At 42.4% G+C, this 20888-nt stretch overlaps 2 protein-coding genes across 4 annotated transcripts in view; both read right to left on the reverse strand.

Annotated features, from left to right (window-relative positions):
* The window catches only part of LOC131447300 (stathmin-like), a 59489-nt gene that overhangs the window by 10308 nt on the left and 28293 nt on the right, over positions 1-20888 (reverse strand). The window lies entirely within an intron of this gene.
* Positions 531-19747, reverse strand: pkib (protein kinase (cAMP-dependent, catalytic) inhibitor beta). Of its 3 annotated transcripts, XR_009234019.1 has the most exons (4): positions 19540-19747; positions 6566-6721; positions 1789-2050; positions 531-766 (listed from the first exon to the last, which is right to left on the reverse strand). XR_009234019.1 is itself a non-coding variant. In XM_058618987.1 (3 exons), exons 2-3 carry the CDS (start codon positions 6705-6707, stop codon positions 1968-1970), a joined length of 225 nt encoding a protein of 74 aa, XP_058474970.1. In that variant the 5' UTR covers positions 6708-6721; positions 19540-19747; the 3' UTR covers positions 531-1967. The 3 variants fall into 3 exon arrangements, 2 of the variants coding, with proteins under 2 accessions (XP_058474970.1, XP_058474971.1); XM_058618987.1 differs by having other exon boundaries at positions 531-2050; XM_058618988.1 differs by lacking the exon at positions 19540-19747 and adding an exon at positions 19478-19528 and having other exon boundaries at positions 531-2050.

Below are 20888 nucleotides of genomic sequence, written 5' to 3' on the forward strand. Positions count from 1 at the left end.
ACTGGGTTCCAACACCTCCAAGGACTTTCCATGACCAGTTCCCTTGAATTCAAGGACCAAATGTGCTGACGCAGCTTAAGATGGGAGGGTAACTTGTAACTTCCACTCTTTTGATCTGGACAAGTGATTGTCCTTGGGATCTTGGTCGGAGTCAGTGTTTGTCATTTTCTTTGGTGAGACAGAGATCTTGGAATCAAGTGATTCACTCTTAACTCTTCGCTCTTATCGTTACTCACTCGTTGTTTTGCATGAATCTCACGTCAACGGTGGAGAGAGACAGAGTAATTATGACATTTGTTCTGCTCGTCTGTTTACGTCAAGCAATGAAGGGCATGGAACAGCAGGTGGCGTCGTAACAAACAAGGGAGACATTTACCTAAATATCAACTTAACTTCTTTCTTGCACTTTAAGGGCCTTGTTGATTTCAAAGGTTTTCAAGGACCTGTGGGAACTCTGATTACTAGATACCCATATACACTGGTTTACAGACACATAGAAGTTTTTCTTGCATAGAAATGACACATTCAGCACAGGTTTGTGGGTTTAATATGGCAGTTTTCACCACCGGAGAGAATCAACACAAAAGATTCAATCCAGCTCAGTAAAATATACGCACCACTTAGAGATCAGGACACGGCAGAGTACATCAACACCAACACCTCACCCTCACGACTAAAGTGCAGCAGCAGCAGCAGCAGCAGCAGCAGCAGCAGCACAGCAGCAGCACAGCAGCAGCAGCAGCAGCACAGCAGCAGCAGGCTGTATCTGTGAAACACATCCACACAAAGACACGGCCATCGCACACAGTCACAGAGCAGCATTTGTTCTCAGGTACAGTGTGTGATTGATCATACAGGTGCATGTATGACACAGGGATTACACTACAACACAGATATATATACAGCAAACTGTGGCCTCTCGCTGCCGTTCTCGCTCTCCATCTTCACAGCTCTGCTCATGTGTTGATGAGTGTGAACACACTGGCGAGGCAGAAGGAGCACATGCTGCCATTTTGGGAACACATTGTGTTGCTCAGACAGCAGACATACGCTACACCACGTAACAAGAAGAAGAAGAAGAAGAAGAAGAAGAAGAAGAAGAAGAAAAGCCCTGCTGAAGTTCTCTTGATCCTCCTGTAGGATCTGCAGAACGTTACAAAAGTGTTTTTATCTTTGATTGACAGTTTGTTTCCTCCTATTAGAACTGAGCCCATAACATTAGATAATGGTACGTCACTTTTTGGAATGTTTGAGGATGTAAACTCACATGTTCAAAGGTTTGGACAGAGCAGCTTTCTACAAACACACAGTAGAGTGTGTACCTTGTTGGCAGTGGGTTACTATTCTCTACAAGAATGTCTCAAGAGATGAACGGCTGATTCATGGTACAGTATCATCCTGCACCATAAGGACACAGTTGTTGTAAGGATCTAAACAGTCTGAGCAAGTCGAGTTAAAAACTGTACAGTTACCATGTGGATGAAGTGTAAGCCTACAACAAACTTTTTTTTGTTTTGTGTCAAACGTACCATTTTGCATCCTGAAAAGCTTTAAGTCTGAGCTGCTGTCAAACCCTCGTCCTGCTGACATCATGTCACTTCAAAACACAAATCAGCAGCAAATGCAAAGATATTTTACATTTCAAAGTGTTTTTCTTTAGTTTTCATTACATCATACAAAAATAGTAGTGAACAGTTATCCAGTCTGTCACAGTCATTTTGATTCTCACACACACACACACACACACACACACACACACAGAGTCCACAGTGATACGCACACACTCACTTCATCACTGCGTATCTTTTTAGTCCCAAAGAGTCTCATCACGCTGGTCTCAGTCGCTCCAGCAGCTCTTTCCCTCTGTGGCTCAGCTGCTCCTCAAACACACTGACTCTCCACAGATCATCCAGCTCCATTCCTCAGGTTATCTCTGCAGGTTTCTGGGGAGGTAAATGAACTCATCCCTACGATCCCTCCTTCTCCTCTGAGCTCTCCTGCGGCGCTGGAGGCTGCTCCAACGTAGGTGACTGTGCTGCTCCCGGACCATCTACACAAAACAAGGAAGACAGTTGTTAAACATCATCTACTGTGTGATAAAAACCTGAAGTGAAGGTCTTTTAAAAGCAGCAAAAGTACAACATCGCCATGGGTAGGGTAGGCTGAGAGTGCTGAATTCTTGGTCGGCCAGGCTCCCTAAGGGGATGACACCCTAGCTTGTATCCATAGGGGCTGTGAAGGGGGAAACCCTGTTTCAGTCCTAGGAGCAAGTGGCTTACTGCCCCTGGTCTTATTATTTGGCTTGGGTTGACTGCCCAAGTCATCTCATCTCCTATTGTCACGTCACAATTACGAAAGGCCTCGAAATGGACTGATCTAATGGTGACGACCCCTGAAAGAATCGACCAAGATTATGGAATTGTGATCCAACTTATGTTACCTCTAGTAATATTGTTCCTTATTTGTGGTGATGTTCAACCAAACCCAGGCCCTCAGCAAAATGATTTCAAATATTAGAGGATTGCGCACCAACTTGAACTACCTCTCCTGATCAGTAAGGTCATCGATGAGACACTAGTGGTACCTGGATACTCCTTCTTTAGAAGGGACAGACCCAATGACTCTGGTTGGGGCGGACTAATAGTGTACTACAGTGAATCCCTTACCGTTACTAGAATGCCTGATTTTGAGAACCTACACCATGAATTTGTTTGCCTGAAATTGCTCCTCCCAAAAGATTTTCATTTTTTTTTTGTGTCTACCGGCCACCGTCAGATGATGACTCTGTGTATGATGTGCTATCTGAGAATATCAACAATATCCAAGAACTCCACCAGAGATCTGAAATCATTGTTCTCGGGGATCTGAATGCCCATTGTGAAGACTGGTTAGGCAGCAAAAAAACTGATGCATGGAGAATGTGCATATGAATTTGCCATTCTGAACAACCGTCACAAAAACTCGTTGATGAGCCTACTAGACTTGGCAAGGACGGAAACTGCTCCAAACTGGATCTTTTTCTCACTACTTGTCACCATCAGTGCACTTCTTGGGTCCTCCGACCATTGTGTGGTAACCTCTGTGGCAAACTATAAACTTCCAACACAGAGTAAACCTGGCAAACGTAAGACGAGGTACTATGAGAAAGCCGATAGGGATGGGATGCGCTCATATTTGGCTGAGGCTAGGTGGACCTCTCTCTTAAAAGGACAAAGTACTGATGCAGCGTGGTCCTGTGTGAGAGATAAGATCAGCGATGCCATGGATATGCTCATCCCCTCCAAGACAACCAAACATCGGTATTCTGATAAACCCTGGTTCAATAAAGATTGCAAATTAGCTGTCCAAAGGAAACAAAATGCATTCAAAAGGTAGCAAAACAACCGAACCAAGGACTCGTGGGCTTTGTATATCAAGTCTAAGGCAGAGTGTCAGCGTGTTGTACGTCATGCTCGGGTACAGTTTTCACAGCATTTAGAGCAGAATCTCAAGCATGCAGACAATAAGCAGTGGTGGAAGCTTGTCAAAGCAGTGACTGACAGCAGCAAAACATCCTCTGTCCCTCCACTAGTCAGCGATGGTCAAACTTTCAGTGAGGCGAAAGATAAGGCTGAGCTACTGAATAAGACTTTCACTGCAAATGCTCATCTCAAGGACAATGGCAAAACTCCTTCAAACTTGCCACCCAAAACCAGTGAAGTCCTTTCCTCTCTGAAGTTCTGGCCCAAAACAGTTCTCCGGAAACTTTGCAATTTGGACACCTCCAAGGCCAATGGTCCAGATGTAATATCGGCAAAAGTACTTAAGGAATGCGGCCCTGAACTAGCCCCAGCACTTGCCAAAGTATTCCAGATCTCTCTTGATTCTCAGAGAGTTCCCTCGGAATGGAAAGCTGCCCATGTGATAGCTGTACCTAAAAAGGGAAACAAGAAAGATCCTTCCAACTATAGGCCAATATCATTGCTGCCTATAATATCTAAAGTCCTGGAAAGTATTATCAGCGACCACATCCGTAAACATCTTGACAGACACCGGCTTCTCTGCGACAGCCAGTATGGTTTCCATGAGAAGAGATGGACAATTGACATGCTTTCATATATTACCCAGTGGTGGAACAATGCTCTTGACTCTCAGAGAGAAATCAGAGTACTTGCATTAGAGATGAAGAAAGCCTTTGATTGTGTATGGCACTACGGTCTTTTGTCCAAGCTGACTTCCTTTGGCATTCAAGGTGACCTGTATGGCTAGATTTCATCCTGACAGATGTCAATCTGTTGTACTAGATGGGTTTACCTCTTCATCTTTGCCCATAACTGCTGGAGTCCCACAAGGCAGTGTCCTGGGGCCCTTACTCTTTCTGATCTTTATTGATGACCTTGCATCACACTTGAAGAATGACCTCCACCTATTTGCGGATGATTCAACTCTACACGTCATTATAAAAAAACCTTACAATGTGATTACAATGAGCTTACAATGTGATCTGGACAAAAAAGACAAGTGGGCCTCAGACTGGTGTATAACATGATGATTATAAGCAGGAAACGAGAACTGTCCCATCCTCCTCTCTACTTCATGAACAAAGAGCTAAAGCCAACACAGAGTATTACTCTTCTCGGTGTCACCATCACCAACACTCTAACCTGGACTCCTTTCACACAGCTAGGAGGTTATATATCCTTGGACGCACCAGAGACCTTCTCCCAATTAAGGCTCGGATAACAGTATATAAGGCGTATATCTGTCCCCTCATCAAATACGCTTCCCCAATAAGGAGCGGCGCTGGCACAACAGCTCTAAACCTACTAGACAGACTTCAGAGGAAAGCTCTATGCCATCTCCAAATATGGGACCCACAAAGGGCCAGCATCTTCTCCTTAGACCACAGGAGGAAAGTGGCCAGTCTTAGTACCTTCTACCGGCACATCTTCCTGCAACCTACTGTGGAACTCACAAGAATCCTGCCAACACAAGCAACTGGATTTCGAGTAACCCGATCAACTACTAGTGGTCACCCACACCTTGTCAACGTCCCAAGATCCAACACTCAGCTTCATTTATCTTCATATGTACCAAGAACAAGCAGGCTGTGGAACGCACTCCCAGCCTCGGTTTTCAGTCCTATTGCAAATGTGATCACTTTTAAGACTGCAGTTATCAGAGTCCTCTTAAACTTGTCTTAGGTTTATCTCATTGTACATGACTATATGCCTGATGTTGGTGAGTTATTGAGGTAATGAAAATATGTGGATGACAACGTGAAAGTAATCTCAAGGCGAGATTGTGATGTGACACATTCTGCTTTATTCTCATTGGTATCAATTTGTATAATTTGAATTACTCATATAATTGTTTTCCTGTATGAGCCGCCTTTCATCGTTAAACGATGGTAACATCAGGCTCCTGTTGAATCATACTAGATCAACTGTATCTTGTCCACATGTAGGACTAATCTGAGACTCAGTACAGAACTGAGGATAACTGAAACACAGGAAGATTCATATTTCATTGAGCTACATTGCACTTGACATGTTGCCATGGTAAGTGAAGGAATAAATCTCAGGGTTATTCATTACGCATTAACATCCATTACAGTGATAGTTTAGGTTTTATGAAGTGTCATTTTTACATAGTGTCAGTGATGACGGCAGCGTGTGCACGTCCTGAGCCAACTATGCTGCGCGGAACTCCCATTTCAAACTTGGAGCGACATAACCCAAGTTCAGGATTCAGGAAGATGGCTGCCATCACACAAACACTGCTACTGTCCTATCTGTTTCACAGTAAATCAGTCGTAAACATAGTGGTGTTTGTGACTGTAGACAGATTTCTACACTGCACCGAGTGCAAAATACCACGTGGAGCATTGTTATCATCTGCTATGGCTAACAATGGCTAGTCCAATATGCTTTTTATATGTCCGACTGTGGCTGTCAAAGTGTGTATGTTTTTCAATCTCTAACTGTTTCTGTATGCGATTTTAAGAACGCCCCGACATAGATAGAAGGAGTTAGCTTACCACCGAAGCAGCTCAAGTGTAGCCTACCACGTCAATGCAAGCTAAGCCACAGCTAACGTTAGCAGCGAAGACGTTAGCAATTTAGCGAGCCATAGCAAAGCTTTACGCCAAACTAAACTGGAGGAGAGAACAAGTCTGTGACCGACAGGCTACTTTATATGGACCTGATGTTCTATATTTTTAATTTTGACAAAAGAACACAGCGGAATGTAAATGAAGTTTGTTCAAACAATAAATGACCTTATAAAGCCACTGTTTTTGTTATATATCAATCTTTTGATCTGCCACAATAATGTAATTAGGAATTTAAATGAAAGTTGTGGCATTACTTAATGAGTTGTTATCTATGGTTTTATCGTGTGCTTTTGTTTAATAAACTGTGTTTCTATTAAGTTTTTGCATGAAAACAGGGAATGGAAATAGAAAAACACACCCCTGGTGTGTAACTATGGGAAAAAAGATATCACCTTTGCTGGAAATAAAAAGCTGTCAGACAACAGAAACCTGACCGCCACTGAAGTGTGCAGGATTATGATCACAGTTTACCTTTAAGGGAGAGCTCAGCCAGTTTCAGAGGCAGGTCTCCAGGGTTCACGCCTGCCGGAGAGCCCAGGATGTCGGGCAGAGCGTTTCTCCTCCCCGAGCGTCCAGAGGAGGCAAAGTCCAACACAGGCTCTACTTCTGTCATCTCTAGCAAGGAGCCTGCATGAAGGAAGGAAGGAAGGAAGGAAGGATGGAAGACATTTCACATTTATTTCACTAATATTAAATATTTATTGATGTTTTTATGTAACATACATGAAAACTATGTTAATGTTTGAGACTGTTGATTGACATTAAGAATTTGACAGATTAAGAATGAATGAATGAATGAACTGATAATAACTATAATTCTTCTCTGGTCCTGTTAATTTCCCCGAGGGAACCTCCCAAAGGGATCAATAAAGTCGTCTGTCTGTCTGTCTGTCTGTCTGTCTGTCTTTCTGTCATCTGAAGCGCGACGTTATAAAACTGCAGAAATAAAAATAAAATATAATCAACAAAATAAGAATCAGGAAATATCCAGTAAAAGCAACAGTTAAGTATCACTGTATTTCTCTAAATAAATAACCTTTAAGTGGAACTTATTTCTCTCCGTCATATCCCCTAGAGTTTTTGGAGAACTTATTTTTACGACACCACCGTGAACATCCACCTGTCGTCTACTGCTGCAGTTTGTTTTTAACGGAGGTGCTTCAGTGTTGGTGTGTTGGTCCTGCAATTTGTATTTCTCGCGAGACCTCCTGATTCTGAGGACTCTGGGTTGGTCTGCGGCCCTGGTCTTAAAATGTACTACTCAAGTAGGTTGAGATCGTTTCAGGTCCCAAGGCCTCTAAGTCTCTCACCCCTATACCCAGGTCGGACGAGCGATTTGCACGTCAGGACCACTGCGGGCCTGCACCAGAGTTTCCTCTGGCTCCGCCCTGCCCAGGCATAGTTCACCATCTTTCAGGTCTATCACGCGTGCTCACGCTTGAAGAAGGTGAAGGTGGCGTTTCTGGTTCTTCAGGCAACTGAAGTGTTGTCCATGCAGGCAGCAGCAGAGTGGAAGCACAGCTGAATCAAACCTGGTGACAGAGCCACCTACAGCTCTGCCTGTGATCATGTGGCTTTGGAACAATTTTGTAATAGTAACGAGTAACGACAAATGTATCGGAGTAACAGTATCAAACTCATCGAAGATCTGTAGTGAAGCAGAGCATTTGAGTTCTTCAGTAGTTCTACTTCGTGCTGCTGCTGCAGCTGTAACAAAGCAAACGCTTCCCAGGATATTAACCCACAAATGATCATCCACGCACTGTGACTGCTGTCCAAAAACTACCCTGTGGTTCAGTGAGGTGCCACAGACCGAGCAGCAAGTACACCAGGGGCGGCTGACCCATAGATAGTGCACCGCCCTCCTCAAGCCACATGAAAAAAGAGTTTATTTTGCTGTTCTAAGGCTTAATATTATTGTCCAATCAGCAGCCTGAGTTTCACTTTCCAAAAACACAAAACAAAACACTAGCCCTGCCCCCTTGGGGCGATTTCGGTCGGATGGAAAATCGCTGTCATAGACTTACATGATGAGATTCTTTTTTTTTTTCAATCCCGGGGTTAGGGTGATGTCATACGTACCGACACATGCTTGGACGATACGGGACATGCAACTGCAGCTCCATCATTTCACTGAGACCTCCCTCGCTCGCGTCTTTGTAAGTTGTGCTAACTTTACCAGCGCTTAATTGCTGGTTTCATTATGAAAAAAGAAGCACAAACACTGTCGCTGCAAAATAAGACGTTTCATAGAAGAACCAGATCAGCTGAACATCGCCATAAAGCAGCAAACCAAAGACACAGGGAGGAATTACACTGGTTCTTTGTCCAGGACCTGCTGTGAGAAGGACTGGTTACCCTCAGACCAGCACTGGACATGCAAGTGAATCTTTTAAAATAATGGTATAAGGCCTAGTGGTGATATGTGGTAACTGCATATCACCACTGGGCTATGTGAAATAAAAAATCTGAACATTAAGTCATGGTAAACGACAGGCCTGATATCGAGTAGAGCCGAGCAGCACAACCGTTACAACTGAACAATGAACAAAACGCAAAACCAGAGAGTGTCATTTTGTTTTCTATAAGAATGTTAAAAAATAAAGAGCAGCAGCAACATTTATAAACAATCCTGTTGTGGGCTGTTTATTTCTTTTGTTACAAAGTTTTTAAGTTAGTTAGTTAGTTTCAGTAAACAGGTCGTTATCATGGCTGTGGTATCTTGCCATCCTGAAATTTTAGCTTGATTGACATAAATAGTATAGGATTATTAGACGGGTCTTCCTTTATTTTCTATAATCAACTAATTGAAAAGGCTGTAAATGTCTGGTGTGTGTCTGCTGTGTAGAACACAAACACGTTATGACCATGTTTGCTTCACACACAGCACGACCAAAAATCTACTTCAACATCAAGAGACTATTTTCTAAGGATTTATCACTAGAGTGTGTCTGTCTGGGCTCATGGAAACACTGGTGACCGTGTCACACACACACACACATGCACTGAGCTGCTGTTGCTATGGTAACACTACAAAAAAAGCACCACTGGCAGGTAAACATGAGTGGAATCCATTCTCTCACTATCTCACTTTCTCTTCCCATTCGGCTCCTTTCTGTTGTGTTTGCTTTGTTTTTATTAACTAGGAGCACAATCCCATCTCCTATCACCCTTCAACAGAGGAATGGAATTCTAGTTGATGTGTACAGCTACACACACACACACACACACACACACAGCTGAACATAAGCAGTAGCTCGATCTCCAAAAGAAGAGCCACAGGTTAGCCATCTGTTAGACACTGAGCTCCTATGAGCCACAGTAAATCACCCAGGTGACTCAACACTGTGACTCAATCACATTTGTCTGGTTTTCTTTGCTTGAAGGCGACAAAGCGGATCACATCATTGTCAAAAAGAAAATGCATCTAGGCTCACGAAAACAAACAAACAACAAACAAAAATGAGTGCTAATGTCTACTATACAAACATCAGGGAGCTGAGTCCCAGCAGCCAAGATGAGGTCACACCCATCACAGGGCAAACACAGTGTTTAAAACTGCAATAATCACCCAAAAAACTCATTTCAATGACTTCAGACCCAGGTCTAACCTCCCATATCTCTGCACAATCCTAGAAAAGATAGTTCTTCATGTACACAATCATCTCGATGAACAATTTCAGTCTGGTTTTGGTGCACTCCATAGCACAGAAACAGCCTTGGTTAAAATCACTTCTGATCTTCTGATGGCAGCTGACTCTGGTTTACTCTCCATCCTCCTTATCCTCCTTAACTGTTTACCCTCCACTGGTAACAACAACACATTTGCTGGTTTTCATCATTCCTCTCTGGTCGCTATCTATAAGTTCAACTCAAATCTTTCCAATCCCAACCCTGCCCTGTCAGCAGTGGTGTGCCCCAGGGCTCTGTCCTGGGGCCCCTCCTTTTTATCACCTACCACCTCTTGGCAATATTTTCAAAAAATTCAGTATTCATTTTCACTGCTACACGGATGACCAATAACCAATAACACTAAATTTCTCTTCATTGGTTCCAAACCCACACTTTCCTTTCTCTATCAATCAACGATCAAGTTTTATAAAGATCAAGAAAGTCTTCTGGATCCAGTGGATCAAATGTATAATATCTACTGTAGGTTCAGGGAAACCCAAGCATTGAATTTTCCCGACTAATGCCCCAGTAACAGTTCAACAGCCTCCAGGAGTGACCCATCATCTCAACTGTTTTATTTTAGCTCTTAATCCAACAGCTGTTTAGATGGGATTATCTTGTCGTGGCGGTTCAGTCTGACACAGGAACAGGTCTGAGTATCAATGTCAGAGTCAAAGATAGAGGAACTGCAGAAGAAGGTCACATGGTGTTTATAAAGAATGAACAACAGAAAAATGTTATCGCTCCATTTTCTTATCAAACTGCAAATGTGTGACAGCTCTGCAATTAAATAGGAGCTCATTAATGTTGCAAATTGCTACCTTTGCTATTTCCAAACACAGCAAACGCTATCATTTAGCAACAAATTACACTCTATGTTCTTGAAACGTCCTCCGTCTTGCAGCACCATTGTGTAAACAATCATGCAGTTAAAAATACATTTGAAGTCCTGCGTTCATCTCTATTCTTTTTGTTTTAATAGAGCAGTGTTGTAGCCCACCAGCTTCAGAGTTAAAGGGTCATTCTGCTCAAACAGCACAGGATTATGTCTCAATCAAACAGCTCTTTCAATATTTAATATTATTCACAAGATGCCTTTTCTGGCTTTTCAAGAGTTCCACAGCTTTGCTAAAGATAAATACAGAGACCCTGAGATACAAGTAATGTAACAGACGTTTGTGTTACTGACAGTGACAGTGATGGAAGGTTTTCAGCACCTGACACAGAGCATGATAGTGATGGGTGAATGTAACAATGTGTTGAATAGAAAATGTCAAAGTCAGACTCTATTCAAGAACCTGGTAAGTAATGAGTGCTGTCACTTTTCTGTGTTTAGAACAGATTCCAACAAACGTCTGCAACACAGCGCCGCAGGTAACTACAGTATGTTCAGTGATGTAAAAAAGTACACTTACTTCTCAAGTGTTTAAGTGTTACTTTGTTTGTTTTAAGTCTAACTAAACCATTTTTTAAGTGTTAATCAGTGCATATGGATATCTAGTAATTCAGGAGCACATTTTCAGAGTTAAGTGTAAAGTTTTTAAATGATACAGAAAAATCGGTGTATCTACTGCCTCTGGTCAAACATTTTGCTTTTCTTAGGGGTCGTCAACACGAACATCAGTTCGCCAACGAAAGAACATATTCAGAATTATTCGGTGGAGGACCGCGGACATACATGCTCTTCGCTTACCTGTTGTGACGTTTTCGGACGCCAAACTGCGCGCGCATTCTCACTAGGCTTGCAATGTCTACACAATGAAAGGGTTGATACATGCCGAGTAGAAAACCCATTTATTGGCCATGTGTGTCTGACTCTGCCTCTGTAGGTGGCGCTGTATCTCTCTATAAGCCAGTGCATATTGTTTCCTGTTGACCTTTCCGTGCTGTGGTTCAGTATGTTTTATACCTGCTGTACATGTTGACCGTGATACCATGATGGTTCTCGTGGTACCACAAGAACCAAGTACCACAAAGTACCAATTTTGTGCAGAATGCCAACTAACCCTATACATGCAGGAGTAATCAGACTATCAATCACATTATGCAGGTAAGGTAGTCCAACTGAGGCAAGCTCAATTTTAGTCGGACAACATGTTCACATGATATTAAGAAAAGCGAATTATTGTCTAAGCCGAGTCAAATGCATGTAAACACACAAACAGCATGACTCTGCCTTCTGCCTGAGGCTGACCTCTATTCTGCTCCTCATCACCCTCGCCAACACTCGCAGTGTGAACATAGACACTGCACTTCAGCTGAGAGAGTGACTAATGAACCAGCACATATTAAATTAAGATTTTCACATTTCCAGGTGATTTGTGACATCGTTTTTGAAAATTCTTTAATTACAATTTGGACATTTGTGTTCCCGTCTCCAATCCACTCTGTACTGCATCGCACTCATTACACTCATGAGTCCTGTAATAATGAATGAATGAATGAAATGATAATAAATGTCTTTTGTCTCTGTGCTGCTGTATCCCTCCCCTTCTTCCACAGGCTGTGGGGTTTAGGTTGGAAAAAAAACAGTCTGCTGTTTACACAGCAGGCACTGACACCAAGCTTTAGACAAATAAATAATGCCTGGCATTAAGTTCCCTGCTATTTTTAGTCCCTTTATACCCTGTGATTATTCCCTGTCCTTCTCCCCACTTTTTTGCACTGTTATCCTAAAGCTTAATGTGCTCCAGCTGCCATGGAAACCGTACCATTGTTACAAAGACGGCGATACAGTGGAGGAGGGGAGCTAAAGACGACACAGTCCGTCTTTAAGCTGCTTTAGTCTCGTTGTTTCCCTGATAGTGAAGACGAGGGTATGCTAGCAGCTGATATTAGCAGGAAGTCGTTGATTTGTTTGCTGTAGGAAAGTTGACATGAAACTAGGAACTAACACATTAGAAAGAGTGTAGAGAGATGAAAGAGGCTTGTTGGAGGTGAATCTCACGTCTGACTAAAACCTCAGCAGCTGACATTCTGAAGGAGCTGGGTTTTGTTCCCAAGCAGCCGAGAGAGAGGGAGAGAGAGACAGAGAGAGAGGGAGACAGAGAGAGAGGGAGACAGAGAGAGGGAGGGAGACAGAGACAGGGAGGGAGGGAGAGGGAGAGAGAGAGAGAGGGAGACAGAGAGAGAGAGAGAGAGAGAGACAGAGACAGGGAGGGAGGGAGAAGCTGAGAGGCTGATCTAATGAGACAGCATGATCACAGCCTCCCGTTAGGTCCCACACAGAACATCCCAGGCAGATCTTTCCGCCTCTCCACTGATCCGTGTGCAGATCTTTTTTTGCCTACTTTCATGTTTTCATGTTTTCATGTTTTCATGTTCAGTTCTCTGAAAAACAAACACACAAGCATAGATTTCTTCTTTGTAGATCATTTGTTGAGTCGGTGGCAGAGAGACACCATCTGTGTACATGTACAGTTCAAACGGCTACACTGTAAAAACCAAACCATTGTCTCGTGTTTCTTTAGAATTCAGTCAGTTAACATCACACTTTTGACACTGAATCTGACAGAGATGAGCTGATCAGTATCGCACAGATACTGATATGATACTTAATATCAGTATCTGTACGATACTGGTCAAAATCACTGGATCAGATGTGGGAAAGATAACAATGTAATTAATGTAATATATTTCATGCTTCACTTTGCACAGATAAAAATCATATTGTGGGAGAAGAATATCTGTTGTAAAGTTAGAACAATGTCTTTACAATTGCTTAAATGCATCAGCACATTTCAGGCAGTCTTGTATAAAGTACTTGAAAGCGATACTTGAGTAAAAGTACAAGTATCTTACCAGAAAATGACTTTGGTAGAAGTTAAAATCACCTTTTACAATATTACTTGAGTAAAAATCCTGACACTTACTGGACTTAAGTATCAAAAGTAATTTTAAGTAAAAGTATTTAAACAATTACAATTTGAATATGGCATCTTTGTGGCTTCTTAACAATAAAAGCATAATAATAGGTACAGGTGAACAACTTCAAACGATATCAAAATTAAAATTCTGTCATGAATGGTGACAAACTCCCTGTGTCTGCTTGTATTTGTGAAACTCAGTGGAGCTTCTCGACGTCACACCGTGTTTTAATTCAGGAATCTGCGGTTCATCTGCGTGAGGGCGCTCGGTTGGCCACTGAAACCCTGCGTCCGGAGGGTACAACAGAAACCCGGAGACCAGAGCCTCGGTGTGTTTTAAGTAACAGCTGAGCTAACAGCTGGTGCCGCTAAAAGCAACTGGTCACCAACTCAGCTTTTATTTTGTAGTAATGAGTAACAAAGGTGTTTAAGGGAAATTTATCAGAGTAAAAGTAAAAGTTGTCAGAAATATAAATAACGAAGTAAAGTACAGATATGTAAAAATGCTACTTAAGTACATTAACAAAGTATTTGTACTGTTACATAACAACACTGAAATGACTGGATCAAACAGATTCTTCTTCTTTTGAAAATATTTGTGTCAGGGCGTAGGCTGAGAGGTGCAATGCTGCCCTCCACAGCTCTTACACTTCAAACTTCTTCAACACAGTTCCTCTCATCTCCTTAAATCCTCTTCTCATCCTTCTTTATCGCAGTCCAAACCTCCAAAACTAAAGGTTCACAATTCTCATTCCTCAATCTTTCTGGATTCTTCCTCTCCCTCAGAGCTCCTCTAATCTCCTGAGTCCCAGATTATGTCAGTATCAGTTAGGGGTGTGCGATATATATATATCGTATATATAGTATCTTAATTGTTGTTTTAACGATGTGTGAAATCACAATATAGAGTGTGTCGGAATCATTTTGCAAGAACTAATCAAAACATGCCTTTTTGAGAGGCCTTTTTTCTTCTGGTCGATCAATTGTTGGATATCGGCATTTTGTCATTTTGGTCGAACCAGTCTTGATGGTAACGACTGGAGTAGCCGACTATTTCCTCTGCAGCCTTAGTGATGGAAATATGAAAACTATTTCAAACAATATAAATAAAACACACTTCAAATCAAACAGCTTCTGCACGTCTCACACATGCCAATCAGCAGAATGAGCGCTGAAATGTTCGGCCTGTTTCTCAGGCACATGAAATTCCATGGAGTAATTCAATGGCAGTTGATTCCATTGTGTGAGCAGGTCACTGATTTGTGGACTGAATGGACGCCTAGTGAATTACAATAAAGCCTTTGTCTCCTTCCCATCTCTACTGATCATATCTCATCAGTATGGACAGATGACATTGACCAACTACAGTACTTTCCTGTAGAGCTGTACAGTTACTGTCTGCTGGCACCTCGCTGCCTCTCGTCAGCCTGGACTGCACGGAGTGGTAGAGGTCAGTCTAGCACAGTGAGGAGACAGGTCTCTGTTTCCATTGTATCCTCTGTCCTCTAATTAGCATCTTAAACGTCCTCCACATCCAGATGGACATCGAACGCACCATCATGTCTTAATGCTATGTAAGTAGCCAATGTCAAATGGCAGCCATCCATTGGTGACACTACAGGGCTCTGAATAAACTCTTTATAGGTCACCGGTCAATACAAAGGAATAATTGATGAGGAGGATTTATCCCGGCAAGTTACTGTTTTCATCCTCAAAGTTGCAAAACCCTGCAATCAATGGCAATTGAAGTGAAGGGATTCAACTGTGTCTGTCACTGAGAGACGCATTTAAATGTGGAAAATGATGCTGCACTTTGGCAGCAGATGGCAAATACTATAAAAGAAAGATGCATAGAAACAACAAGCAGTACAACAGATCGTTTCCACTATCTTAGGGTTTATTCGTTTTTTATTGAAGTTAAACAAAAGAAACTTGCCATACTAAATGTTGTCTGAGAATAACTGCAGCCATTTTCAGACATGAGCCAAACCTTGGCCTCCAGAGAGGAGCAACTAACCCTAACCCTTTGAGGAGTTCTGGCTTCTGACTGAATCAAGTGTGAAATACTGCTGTCACAACATAGATTTGTGACAATTTGATTTTGATGTTCCATGTTAGTAAAATGACAAAACGTGTCTGGCCCAAGGACACATCTGTATGTAGACTAGTGGAGCTGGGAATCAAACCCACAACCTTCCAGTTAAAAGACTACTCAGTCTACCACTGAGCTACCGTGAGTTACCGTAAATGAGTGATGGTTTGAAAAATCAATAGAAAAAAAAATTGGATGATTTATTTAGTGAAGAAAAAACCAAGACACAAGTGTACACACACTTGAAAACAACCTGTTCATCCGTCCATCATGGAACTTTAATGACATCATCTGTCTGCTCACATCTGTGTTAACACATGGTGACAAGAAAGAGCAGAGCAGATGATTCACCCATCAATCACAGAACTTCCCATGACTAAATATTAATAAGAGTTCAATTCTGACTGAATCCAGTCCCATAGAGCATGCTGCTGATATCACAGGACTTTGGCTCCCTGTTCATCAAAATGTCTTATTGGCTTTAAGGATGCACGATATTATCGGCACGATATCAGTATCGGCCAAGATGAATGACTGAAACGGCTGAAAAGGCTGCGACCTCCTTGATCTCTACGCTTGCACTCTCCTCAACTCTTATTTTTTTCATGTTTGGAAAATGTATGTCTACATCTGCTGCGGCATGAGTTTGTTAAATATCATGTTTACTGGTCACTACAGAGAAGACTACATGACCTCTGCAGATGCAAGGAAAACAAAGATATGGGTATTGTAAGGCTGGTTGATGTGGCTTATAAATAATAAGTGGATATCATTTTAGACACCAAGATTCATGGTGACATAAAGCTGCACACAGGTTGTTTCTCTGGACTCATGAGATGAGTTTGTGCTTCTCAAAGTGACAAAATACTACAAATACACTGCATATAATCTCTATTACATCCTCTTAAACACTTATTACCTTTCATTTCCGAAAACAGGGGCAAGCTCGTGAGATGGGTGCAGTTTAGATGTGTTTTTTTGGAGTCACACTCGACTCGTAATTATCTTCGTTCTTTATTGTTACTTTTCCATGCCACCACTGGGGGAAAATATCTGGTAAAACTGCGCGAGGTGGAAAGGGAGTCGGCCACCTGCTAGCCAACACTGCCGCGTACGCTAGCCACCAACAAGCTAGCAAGAAATCACTGGAGAGACCATCAGTTGAAGAGAACGAGCTCCCGTTCGCATGACTGATACGCTTTTGCAGTCCTTCAACGAGCGGCTCGATAAGTCTGAACAGAGTTTAAGAACGTTTAGTTTTATTACAAAGCTCAAACAGGGACAGCTGTGGCCGAGGAGATTGAGGGGATCGTGGAGGAGTTTGGAGTTGGTGGCAGCAACTGTGAATAACGCAGCAAACATGGACGTAGCTGTGGAAAGGCTAAACATCATCAAGTTTCCATATAAATACAAACCCTTTAACTCTTTGCACTAAATATCTTCCAAATAGGTTAATACGTGCAGACTTCAGCAACACCTGTGACTGCTAGCATAACTGGAATGAAGCTGTAATAAACATTTTATGGCTTTAAGTTGTCATTGTGACATTCAGAGTGATTGCACAGTGTAATGACACCATGTGCATTTATAGTGCTACCTTATAAATCTTGGTCTCACTATTTGTAGCATCGAATAATAAAATAACTAGCAGGAGAACTTCTCCGTACTTCCCTTCCACGATTTATTAATCTTCTGTTTCTACGCTCATTACAACAGCACATTCATCAAACCACACAGTCCTGTAGCGCCCTCTTTAGGTTCCATTATAGCACAACACCATTATTTTGTTTGCCATAAGGGTGGAGTACGTTTGGCTAAAATGTTGACTTGATTTACGGTACAATGCAACTGTGTTAATCTGTATCCAAAATATAAGGAGAGCCGTTGACCTATTACATCACAGCTTTAGCTAGCAGCTAGTTGTTAGCATGTTGAGCGCAACGCTGTGTCTTTCTGCTATCCAGCCATTTTCTAGCGCTTTATCCATAACCAACTGAACCAACAAAGATTATAGCTTTATAGCACAACAATTACCACCTCACTGCATGTTAGCCCTGCTTATTACACAGCTTAGTAACAAAGTATTGATCTAAAAGTTATTACATTGATTACAAAAATGTTACATTGCTTCCTCATCATAAAATAGTCAGTTAACTTGTGGGGTTTGAACTGCAAACATGCTAATGTTGTTAGCAACAATGTTTACTTCTTCAAAGTAAATCGTTTTTTATTTATTCACATTGGAGGCTCATCTGGGAAATATCACACTGGTGTGAGGAGGCAGAATAAAAAAAGTCACCGCAAGTTATTAGAACCATGTAAAGGTAGCGCTAAAGCTAAGTCAGGCTAGCAAGCGTTTATATTAACACACAACAAGACACAGCTGCTGGTCTACATGTCTAAAGCTGCTGGTCTACATGTCTACAGCTGCTGGTCTACATGTCTACAGCTGCTGGTCTACATGTCTACAGCTGCTGGTCTACATGTCTACAGCTGCTGGTCTACATGTCTACAGCTGCTGGTCTACATGTCTAAAGCTGCTGGTCTACATGTCTACAGCTGCTGGTCTACATGTCTAAAGCTGCTGGTCTACATGACTACAGCTGCTGGTCTACAGCTGCTGGTCTACATGTCTAAAGCTGCTGGTCTACAGCTGCTGGTCTACATGTCTAAAGCTGCTGGTCTACATGTCTACAGCTGCTGGTCTACATGTCTACAGCTGCTGGTCTACATGTCTACAGCTGCTGGTCTACATGTCTAAAGCTGCTGGTCTACATGTCTACAGCTGCTGGTCTACATGTCTACAGCTGCTGGACTACATGTCTAAAGCTGCTGGTCTACATGTCTACAGCTGCTGGTCTACAGCTGCTGGTCTACATGTCTACAGCTGCTGGTCTACATGTCTAAAGCTGCTGGTCTACATGTCTACAGCTGCTGGTCTACATGTCTACAGCTGCTGGTCTACATGTCTAAAGCTGCTGGTCTACATGTCTACAGCTGCTGGTCTACATGTCTACAGCTGCTGGTCTACATGTCTACAGCTGCTGGTCTGTACTTAACTTACAATCATTGGTTATTATATTGAGTGTTATAAATTAAATACTATATTGAATACAAAATATATGGAATTGACACAATTATATATTTTTTTTCGTTAAGTCACTTAACACTTTAATTTAAAACCTAATTATTATTGTTACAGCAGATGATGCAGACCATATTTATAGTCAAAGTCATTGTTTCTAACACGTGTAAAACACGTTTAAATCATGTAATACAGCTCATAAACAGCAGATCATTTTAATTTAGAGTTCATTTGTATATTTATTATTTAAGCCATACACACACACACTGTACTGTCAGATAAGTTGGTGATATGTGTTTGTTGATCTATGTGTTTGTTGATCTAGCTCTTGTTGTTTACTCAATAATATCAGAATGTGTGTAGACAGGTGTTCCAGTCTGCCTCAGAGAGTCTGCCCTGCATGTCAGACTCTGTGACAGCAGCAGCAACAGCAGCAGTAACAGCAGCAGCAACAGCAGCAGTAACAGCAGCAGCAACAGCAACAGCAGTAACAGCAGCAGCAGTAACAGCAGCAGCAGCAGCAACAGCAGCAGTAACAGCAGCAGCAACAGCAACAGCAGCAGCAGCAGCAGTAACAGCAGCAGTAGGAGCAGCAACAGCAGCAGTAACAGCAGCAGCAACAGCAACAGTAACAGCAGCAGCAGCAGCAGCAGACTCTCTTCTCCTACCTGTGGAGCTGAACAGGTGACAGCGCGTGCGCCACCACTCACTCACTCACTCACTCACTCACCCGCTGATTCTCAGATTCTTCGCCGAGGAACAAAGAAAACAAAGAAACTATCCAACACACACCATCGTCTGCGGGGACGACGAGGCAGCGCGGAGCGAGAGCGCACAGCGACGACGCGGCTTCATTCCAGCTGAGCCGCCGGACCCGCGGCATTAGCATGGACTGTAATGTGTGTGTGTGTGTGTGTGCGTGCGTGAACCCAGCAGCAGCAGCAGCAGCAGGGAGGAGCGTCAGGGTACACTCAGCTCAGACGATACAGGAAAAGAGAGGATGTGACCTTCAAAGTAAAAGCAGGACAGTCGTGGACAAAGAATAAGGTTGAAATGTGTCTCCAGAGACAGGAAAGCTCTCTCTGTCTGTTTGAGCATCATACGGTTTACATTTTGTAAATGATGTGTCGAAATACAGAGTTGGCGATATACCTTCATCCTTCCTCGTGTAATACAATAACGGATACACCAGAGCAAATATCGATATATTAATGAACAAATGAAGGTGCTCTAAAGCCCCCCAAACCAGGCCCCCCCGACACGAACCCCTGTCCAGGGCACGCACACAAAAAAGAGTAAAGTAAAAAGTTCATATGCAAAAGTAAACTTCCTGTTCTCACAGTGTGTACAGATAAAAAGTGTCCTGTGCTTCCATTAAATCAAAACCATGCTTTGTTTTCTTTGTTTGATCCCGGTGAGTCGTTGGTGCTTTTACGTTTCTCACACAAGAGGAACGTGATCAGGTGATTAATGGCTTCATAAATTGAAAGGTGAACCAAAAAAAACGAGGCTTTTTATTTGGGTGATACTGACTTCTAATGATCCAGTAGAGTGTCTGGTTGGGATGCACTAATACAATTATATTAAGCTCACAAAGTCACTCTCACTTTTAATATAAAATTCAGTGACATACTGTCACATTATCATTTGAAGCATCTCATCAAACCCTCTCCCCATAAGCTCGATGCCTGCTAAGATCTTCAGACGACAGCCTCTTGTGCACCAGCTAAGTCTGAAAGGATTTCAAACATTAAAGTCACACAATGATACTTGATTACTGATGTGCTGCAAAAAAGCAGACTTTGGTGCAGGAGAGTGAGCACTTCACAAAATGAAACTTCATTTTTTAATGATGCATTCGCCCATAACACTAGATCATAGCATCACATTATGACAGGTGTGGTGCGTTCACTCGGGGGGGGGGGGGGGGGGGGGGGCGTTCCTTACATTCTGAAGCAGCGCCCCCTGGACTCAGATTTGTAACTCAGAAATTCCGGCCTCACCATCCTTTTACCATGAATAGCACTTGTGTAGTGTTTCTTTCACAGTTAATCAGTCGTACACACAATACTGTTTAAC

This window comes from Solea solea, chromosome 20 (genome assembly GCF_958295425.1).
Source record: "Solea solea chromosome 20, fSolSol10.1, whole genome shotgun sequence".
Taxonomy (NCBI): Eukaryota; Metazoa; Chordata; class Actinopteri; order Pleuronectiformes; family Soleidae; genus Solea; species Solea solea.

Bases quoted from the DNA above. Each gene is read 5' to 3' on its own strand.
- pkib (XM_058618987.1), bottom strand. From the start codon at position 6,707: ATGACAGAAGTAGAGCCTGTGTTGGACTTTGCCTCCTCTGGACGCTCG. The intron at 2,051-6,565 runs GTAAACTGTGAT...TGTTTTGTGTAG, and splicing joins GGCTGAGCTCTCCCTTAAAG to ATGGTCCGGGAGCAGCACAG.